At 55.7% G+C, this 7,982-nt stretch overlaps 4 protein-coding genes across 11 annotated transcripts; 2 read left to right on the top strand and 2 right to left on the bottom strand.

Moving 5' to 3' along the window:
* Nucleotides 1–37: 37 nt before the first annotated feature.
* Nucleotides 38–3,394, top strand: KVP17_001625 (uncharacterized protein; the record flags this gene model as incomplete). Of its 3 annotated transcripts, XM_068517208.1 has the most annotated exons (3): nt 326–965; nt 994–1,178; nt 1,208–3,394. In XM_068517208.1, 3 exons carry the CDS (start codon nt 326–328, stop codon nt 3,392–3,394), a joined length of 3,012 nt encoding a protein of 1,003 aa, XP_068379664.1. The 3 variants fall into 3 exon arrangements, with proteins under 3 accessions (XP_068379665.1, XP_068379664.1, XP_068379663.1); XM_068517209.1 differs by lacking the exons at nt 994–1,178; nt 1,208–3,394 and having other exon boundaries at nt 38–976; XM_068517207.1 differs by lacking the exons at nt 326–965; nt 994–1,178 and having other exon boundaries at nt 1,544–3,394.
* A 3-nt stretch (nt 3,395–3,397) lies between these two features.
* KVP17_001626 (uncharacterized protein) lies at nt 3,398–4,076 on the bottom strand (the record flags this gene model as incomplete). 2 transcript variants are annotated; one of them, XM_068517210.1, is made up of 2 exons in its annotated part: nt 3,398–3,544; nt 3,573–4,076. In XM_068517210.1, 2 exons carry the CDS (start codon nt 4,074–4,076, stop codon nt 3,398–3,400), a joined length of 651 nt encoding a protein of 216 aa, XP_068379666.1. The 2 variants fall into 2 exon arrangements, with proteins under 2 accessions (XP_068379666.1, XP_068379667.1); XM_068517211.1 differs by having other exon boundaries at nt 3,439–3,501.
* A 42-nt stretch (nt 4,077–4,118) lies between these two features.
* Nucleotides 4,119–6,347, bottom strand: KVP17_001627 (uncharacterized protein; the record flags this gene model as incomplete). 3 transcript variants are annotated; one of them, XM_068517212.1, is made up of 2 exons in its annotated part: nt 4,119–5,487; nt 5,515–5,999. In XM_068517212.1, the coding sequence occupies 2 exons, from the start codon at nt 5,997–5,999 to the stop codon at nt 4,119–4,121; spliced, it is 1,854 nt and encodes a 617-aa protein (XP_068379668.1). The 3 variants fall into 3 exon arrangements, with proteins under 3 accessions (XP_068379668.1, XP_068379670.1, XP_068379669.1); XM_068517214.1 differs by lacking the exon at nt 5,515–5,999 and having other exon boundaries at nt 4,119–5,450; XM_068517213.1 differs by lacking the exon at nt 4,119–5,487 and having other exon boundaries at nt 5,511–6,347.
* A 34-nt stretch (nt 6,348–6,381) lies between these two features.
* KVP17_001624 (uncharacterized protein) lies at nt 6,382–7,980 on the top strand (the record flags this gene model as incomplete). 3 transcript variants are annotated; one of them, XM_068517205.1, is made up of 3 exons in its annotated part: nt 6,382–6,384; nt 6,423–7,039; nt 7,066–7,942. In XM_068517205.1, coding segments are annotated over 3 exons (1,497 nt in total), but the record flags the coding sequence as incomplete, so codon positions are not given. The 3 variants fall into 3 exon arrangements, with proteins under 3 accessions (XP_068379661.1, XP_068379662.1, XP_068379660.1); XM_068517206.1 differs by lacking the exons at nt 6,382–6,384; nt 7,066–7,942 and having other exon boundaries at nt 6,516–7,043; XM_068517204.1 differs by lacking the exons at nt 6,382–6,384; nt 6,423–7,039 and having other exon boundaries at nt 7,046–7,980.
* Nucleotides 7,981–7,982: the final 2 nt, after the last annotated feature.

Genomic DNA, 7,982 nt, shown 5'->3' with positions numbered 1-7,982 from the left:
TTCCCACATTGATTTAAAATTCTAGGTTTGTCGGCAGTTTTATTTGTGTATAATAGACATCGACGCTTCTCCCCCCCTACACGTTCCACCAGAAAAGACCAACTCACTTCCAACGCCGACCTCTCCCAAGCATGCCGATGTTGTCCTCCGCCAGTGCGTGTTGCCGCCTGATACAGAAAGCGGCGTGACTTCTGTGTTTCCCGAGGAGCCTGAATCAGGGCTGGCGGTATTTCTTCTTGACGTACAGCCCACGACCGGACAAGACAGCGTTCTCCTCATCGGACGCTTGCAATCTGGAGAGCTGGTCACCATCGCTGTGTCGAACATGCAGCGCGTGTTGCACCTAGTCTACACGGATCAGGATCCGGATACCTTGAAGCAGGCTGGCCAGAAAACGTTCCAGGAATTTGAAGAGATCCGAAGACGATGTGGCATTCGGCGGTTGCAGTATTGTCCGGTCGTACGTCGAACTCTCGACCTCGACGCCGGATCCAAGGAACTAGCATGTCTTAAGGTCAAGCTTGGATACAGAGACCCTATGCCTTGCGTTCAGAAGGGCGAGCATTTTTCTGCGGTTGTGAGCAACCATACCTCCGTCCTGCATGAAGCCATGCTGACTGAAGGTCTAAGCACACCTTCCTGGGTCAAAGTCCGTAACGTGCGGGGGGTTGCCTGTCGCTATACTCGTGCCGGACTTCAGGGCGAGATTCCCACCTTGAAAGACGTCCGCACATGGAACAGCAAAGTGCGCTCAGAAGATCTCGCAGGTCGTCCGGTCGACACGTGTAACGCGGACGGGGCTCAACCCCCCCCTGCTCCCCTGAAACTCATGGGAGTCTCCATCGCGACTGCGGTGCAGGGTTCCGGCGCGGGCGTGGTGGCCCTGCTTGTGCTCGTCCTGGAGGACTTCAAGGACGCCGACGAAGCGACTTTCGCACGCGATGCTAGAAGCCTCTTGGGTAGATGTAAGTCCTGAAGTCTCGACTCACCCAGCCAGTTGTCGGCTGTGGATCGTGAGTCCTGGGACCAAACCAGATCCGAGAGCCCAGTTCCAGGCGGTCCCCAGTGAGAAGGCCCTGTTGACGCACTTCTGCGCTGCGGTCTGCCGCGTGGACCCTGACATACTTGTGGGCCACGGATTGGCTGCGGACCTCGACCTGATCATCAATCGGATGACGGTGAGGATGAACTCCGACATCGAATTCAGACGTTGGGTGTCAGAGGGACGGCGAAGCTTTCACGGGTGGTCCGACCTAGGGATCCGCCTAAAGGCGCGTCGACCATCGAGCACACTGCCGGACGGGTAGTGGCGGATACTTACCTTCTCGCCAAGGAGCTTCTCGGCAGCAGGACCAACTACGATTTGGCCTCCCTATGCGAGGAGCTGCTCACTCCACACAGCGTGTTGATTTCCGACACCCCGTCAGCCTCGGCGCTCTCCGTGTGCACCACACCTGGCGGCAGGGTCCCCAAGATACTGGCCCAACAGCTGACGTCGTATCTGCACTCGGCCGCCTGCCACAGCGCGCGTCTCATGTGTGCCATGCAGGCGGTGCCGTTGACCAGGGAATTGAGCACCCTGTCGCACTTCTTATGGAGCCGAACCCTACTCGGTCGCAGGGCTGAAAGGAACGACTATCTGCTTTCCCATCATTTCCTCCGTGCCAAGTTTCTCCTGCCCCAGTGCCCCGACGAGAGCAAGGGCACCTTCCCTGGAGGCCTCGTTCTGGACCCTGTCGTGGGCTTGTATGACTCGTTCGTACTGCTCCTGGACTTCAACTCGCTATACCCGTCAGTCATCCGAGAGTTCAACGTCTGTCCCTCCACCGCGCGAGGTGGCTCAGAGCTGACTGCGCAGAGCTTCTCAGAAGAACCTGGAGTGCTTCCTGGCATTCTCAAGACGCTCGTGGAACGCAGGCGGTCAGTGAAGACCCTGCTGAACTCTACGCCTCAGGAGCAGCGACCTAAGCTCCATGTGCGTCAGCTGGCCCTAAAGCTCACCGCGAACTCGATTTATGGGTGCTTGGGATATCACAGAAGCCGGTTCTACTTCATGCCTCTGGCGAAATTCATCACCCAAACAGGCCGTTCCATCCTTGACAGGACGCGGAACCAGGTGGAGAAACAGTTCAACGTCGACGTCGTCTACGGCGACACGGATTCTATCATGGTCGACACGAAGATTCCCAATCAAAGCTTAGCACATTACGAACGGGCGCTCAAAATGGGACAGGAGATATCGCAGGCCGTCAATAAGAACTACCGAGTGCTGCAGCTAGAACTTGAGGATGTATACGGAAAGATTCTCCTCCTCAAGAAAAAGAAGTACGCAGGAGTTAAGATCAAGGACTACAGCGAAAAGATTTTCCACACAGAAATGAAGGGCCTGGATCTCGTACGCCGGGACTGGTCTCGGCTAGTCCGGACTGTGGGTCTACGTGTCCTCAACATCATGTTTGATGAGGAGTCGATTGACAATGCAGGGAGCAGCGTCTGCAGGTATCTAGAGGAGGTGGCAGGCCAATTGGACCGGGGAGAGATCCCTCTGGACCAATTTGTTGTAACAAAGTCTCTTACGAAAGCCCCGAGCGGCTATGGAGAGCCAGAGAACCTGCCACATGTGTACGTGGCGCTTGAGATGCTCAAACGCGGAATGCAGGTGGCCGCTGGAAACGAGATCGCCTACATCGTCTGCACAGAGGAGGGGGACGCCTCGAAGAAAGTAGCCCTCCGTTGTCGTCATCCTACGTGGATGGTAGGGGAAAAACCAGATGTCGTTTGGTACAAGGAACACCAGTTGAGACCGACAATAAGTCGTCTGTGCACCCACCTACCAGACCTGCCGATGCAGCGGCTCTGTCAGTGTTTGGGCATCGCCTCTCCCGCACCTGTCAACGAGGGGATCCCCACCATTCGAGACGCAACGCTAGCACAGGATTTGGGTTCGTATCTCACCACTGAGAGAGTTCCAGTTGAGTACCGACGGATCGTCGACGAGGCCGCTGCCGCCTGTGCGTTCTGCGGCGTCAGCGCGCCCTTCATATCAACCATGAAGCAGCTGGATTGTCCTTCCTGCCAGCGGTCGCCTCCAATGAAATTTTGCGTATCGCTGCTGCTACGGTATCTCCACCAGGCAGCGGCTGCCTCCTTCCGGCCTACATTGCGCTGCCCTGAATGCCACGCCTCAGCCCACGTGGTGAGCCTATCCGAGCAGTCTTGCGGGCAAACGCCTGCTTGCGACAAAGCATTCGAGCAGGGACTGGGTCCTGCTGCGTATTATGGGATGGTTGAGTATCTTGACATGTTGGTAGAGTCGCCAGAACTGAAGAGACATATCGCGACTGTACGCTCGCGAAACAAGTTCGAGCTCGTGAACCTCGCTGCAATCTGGTAGGTCTCACCATTGCCAAAAGGCCAGGCCTGTGAGTAGCACTAAACTCACGACACACACCCAATTGCCGCTGACGTCCTCGGTTTGAGAGGGATTCGATGTTGAATTCTCTGGAATCTCTTCCTTGAAAGAGAAGTGACTTATGAGTTCGTTCTAATGAGTGATGCCAATCCTGTCTTACGTAATGTCCTTGTTGCATCAAAATCGGGAACAGGCTCAGCACCAGGCTCTCGCTTGTCACTCGAGTGTAAGACATCCTGGCCAGCTGCAGCTTCTCCTCGTCCGACGACTTCACGTAGCCAATCATCTTGGACTCCGTATCTGTGTTTTTGAGCCTAGGACACGCACCAAACATGAAGGAGGCGAAACCGATCAAAAGCGTCTCCACCGTCCACAGTGGGTTCCACGTTTCAGGATGGTAATCGCTCATCGAAAAACAAAGACGGCGGTTGGTCTCAAACCGCCCGTTGGGCGTCACCATGAATATCGCAGGCGGGGCAAACGGGTAGTCCTTTGGGAATTTCAACATGCCATGGTATATCCCTCCCGTGAACGGACGACCCAAATCAAAAAGAAGGAAGTGCCACTCATGTAGCTTGTCAGGCAGAGGCCTAACGAGGATGTTGTCACTGATGAAACCTCTCGTCTGCTCAATTTTTCGGTACTCCCGGATAAGACGCGACATCCCTAAGCGTTATTTCCAAATAAAAAAAATCCGAGCGATAGCTCACCGCGACATCTCAGCCAACCTTTGCTTCACATCCGGCGAAAGTTCCCTTAAGATTTTCTTTCGTGAGTCCTTGTGTTGGCCGAGTGCCGCAGCAACCTCTGTCAATTGCGTCGATAGTCTATCCACATTTCCCTTAGCATCGACCAGTTCGCCGTGCACCGTAGCCTTGGTGCGTTCGGCTTCCTCCAGCTGCTGGACCCACTTTCCAACCTGCTGCTTGTACCTGTGGTTGGCGCTCTCAGCTGCCATCCTCAACGAGCGCTCGCGACTGATACTCTCTTCAAGGGTGGCACACTTGTCGACAACCTCACTCTCCAGGCGTCTGACCTCGGATTGTGCAGATATCAGGTCAGTTTGGGCAGCAACAGCGTCACGGCGTTCGCTTTCAGCTTGGGATTTCCATTGGCCAGCGTCGGTTAACGTCGACCGAACACATTCGAGACGCTTGGTTTGCTTCACGCCTGTGAGCTCCCGAGCCGCGAAACTTCTGCAGAGCTCCAGATCAGCCGACGAGTGGGAGTTGGAATCTTCGCTTTCTCCTAAAATATAGCTCAACTGCCACTCGCTTAGTACCCGGCGAGATCTCTCGTCAGCTAACTGGGTGGCCAGCTGGTCGGCTCTACACTGGAGCTCCGCTAGTCTCCTCTGTCCTCCGAAGCGTCCGGAGAACAGTAGCCCCTTAAGAGGCTCAATTATCTTCACGTTATACCAGTGCAGCAGTCCGAAGTAGTCCATTACCGCTTCCCGTTTTGAAGCCACTGGTTCCATAATCGCACTGCGCCCCCACAAGCACTCCACCAACCCCTCCAGAGCCTCCAAGCGCATGGCAGCCTGCTCGGCCTCGCTGTCACTTTCAGTCTGGCAGGCCACGGCCTGCGTAGCGGGCGCTAGTGACGCCCAGGTCTCCTCGACGGCTGGTGCTTCAGCGGGCGGAAACTCAGGAGTGCCAGGCGGATCATTCCACTGAAGCAGAGCCCGCAGCACCATCTTATCCTTAAACCCAGGAAGTGACCACTCGTGCAACAGATGCAGACGCGCTTCCTTGTTTCGTTGTAACCCCCCCACATAGACCAATAGCGCTTGGTGGGTGAGCTCGGTCTGTTCCAGAGCTCGCTTTCGCTCGTGACTCACTGCTCTCCGCATACATACCCCGGCCGCAGCGTCTAGGTCGCGGCAGTAGCGTGAGAAGGAAGGAACATGTAGCAAGTCAGAGCAGCCAAGAATGGTCTCCTGCAGGTTGCTCTGCAACACCAGCCTGTGATCGGCGTAGAAGAACAACTCGACAGACGGCTCAATAGCGCGCAGCACTTGCTGAGCCGCAGCGCCCATCTCCTGGTCTAGCCAAGCCCAATTTCTTTGGGACTGTCTGATGAAACGCCCGTCTTTGACTCACGATTGAATGTCTTCCTTTTCACGCTCGCGGCACTGAGTGACCATTTGTTTGCCCGCGGCCAGCACCATGTCCGCCCCAACGCGGACGGCAACGCTGAGACCCACTAGTGGTCGAGGAGGCCCGTCTCGGTTGCTGTTGGCCAGCTCACAGAGCCTTCTGATGAGCCCTACAAGAAATGTTGGACGCATCGTCTTCACCGGAGTAGTCTCCTTCCACAGTTTGGTCATGACGTTGACGGCCTCTGAAACACCCTTGGCCTGCGCAAATCGAAGCCGACTAAAATTTCGGTCAACAAGCCTCGTTTGGCTAGGGTCCAGGCCCGTGGAGAGCGGCGCCGGTGCATGGCAGAGTAGCATTGGTCTATTCATAGGCTCGAATTCAGGGTCCCCCAGCAACGCAACGCTGATGGGACCCCATTGGTCGACGACGTAGTCTAGCACAGAAAAAATAAGGATGGATGTTATTGACCGCGCAATCCTGCACATCCACAAGTAGTTGCAGGGATTACGGTACGCGCGCGGATCCAAGTCGATTTCAAGCGTAAGCCAGTGGGAACCATCAGCCCTAGACAACAATGTCGGAGCGAACATGGCCCCTGGCTGGTGAGCGAGTGCCTGATCGTGGTCGCACGGATTAGGGCAGAGTTCGAAGGGGGCGACACGCCCTGCAGATCCGTGGAGGGCGTTGAGCATGGTGCTCTTCCTTGACTTGACAACTCCGCCTACGGCCACGACCGATACCGCTTCGACGCCTACCAGCGCCGTCTCAAGGTCGTCCAGCGCGTGTTGTATTTCTGAGGACTTAGCCTCGACACGAAGGAGAACAGAGCTCATGCAAATGGCGCCAAATTAATCAAATCCGTGACTGATGGTGAGTTCTTCGCAACGTACAGTCATAACCGACTCCAGAGCGATCGCTATTCGGACGTGTCAGAAGCAGAGGAGGTCTCCTTCCTGGACGAGGTGGAGGAGGTACCTGAGGATGTGGATGGAGAAGATCTCATGGACACCTTTGAACGGGACTACGATGACCGACCCGAGCTGGACGTGTACGAGGAAGACCTCATAGACGACGCCGATTACGACGTCGACGTTGAGGCCGTTGCACGCGCGGAACGGGAACTCTCGAGGCGTGACGCAGGCACATCTCGCATGGCTGAGAGACATTCGCGGTTCTACGCCCTGCAGAGCATCCTCCAGCGACAGGAAGAGGAGGAGGAGGAGGCCGAAGATGAGGACGAGGCAGCCGTTCGAAGACGACCGCGGCTATTTGCATCTAGGGTGCGCGTGCCCGCTGGGGGCGCGGCAAGATGCGAGGCTGCCAAGGAGGAGATACCTTTTCCGGATCCAAACGTATCTATGACAGACCGCACCCGTGACATTTTGCGCGATGCATTCACCTACTTCCTCTGGTTTCACGACAGAGAAGGAGAGAACTACCTTGGTCAGAGATACGTAGACGCTGTGGAGAGTATGGCTGAAACTGAGCAGACTTCACTCGCTGTATCGTGGACGGATATGAACAAGTAGGGATGTGTTGGCGCAAACACAGCTTCTCCCTCAAATTAACTGACTGGCTCACCTTCCACCCTGCAGATACGTTGAGTATTTGCGACCGAGTGCTGACGTCTTTGGTGCGGGAGCACTTCCCTGACCTACGTGCCTTCCGACAGAGGCACTTTTCTGTGCGGATTAAGAACTACAATTTCTATGAGCCTCTGGACTCTCTTCGAGTCGACGTGATTAATCAGCTGGTGGCAGTGGAGTGCGTCTGCGTTCGAAGGTCTGTGGCCCAGCCGAGGCTGAAGGCCGCGGTTCTGGTGTGTACTGCCTGTGGGTACGACAGCAATGGTCCTTTTGAGAAGAAGATCACCGAGAGAGACATCCCCAAGCGCCGCTGTGTCAACTGTCAGTCAAGAGGGCCGTTTTTCATCAACAAAACGAAGTCAACCTTCGTGTCGCATCAGTACCTCACAGTGCAGGAGCTGCCTGGTCATGTCTCTGCCGGCCAGGTGCCAAGACAGAAGCAGGTAGTAGTGTCGGGAGACTTAGTCGACTCTGTGCGGCCAGGCGAGGAAATTGTGGTGATGGGCACGTACGCAACCAAAGTGGAGTTTCAGATGAACGCTCGAGTAGGATTTCCGGTGTTTGGCACTCACATTCTGGCGAACAACATCGAAAAGAACAGCGAGAAGAAGGTCGCTGAGATGACAGAGAAGGAAATTCGAATCTTGAAGCAGTTGTCCAGACAGCCAAACATCCGGGATCGTCTGGTGCGCTCGATCGCACCCTCGATTTGGGGTCATCGGCACGTCAAGACAGGCATTGCCATGGCACTTTTTGGCGGAGTGAGACAACACGTTGGCAGCGAAAAGGAGACCCAAGACTCTGCCAAACACAACATCCGAGGGGATATCAACGTGTTGTTGGTAGGCGACCCGGGTTTGGCGAAGTCGCAGTTCCTCAAGT

This window comes from the organism of the source record quoted next (genome assembly GCF_019968985.1).
Source record: "MAG: Porospora cf. gigantea B chromosome Unknown PgB_NODE_1086_length_7982_cov_124.924, whole genome shotgun sequence".
Taxonomy (NCBI): domain Eukaryota; phylum Apicomplexa; class Conoidasida; order Eugregarinorida; family Porosporidae; genus Porospora; species Porospora cf. gigantea B.
This window is presented reverse-complemented; position numbering and strand designations above follow the sequence as displayed.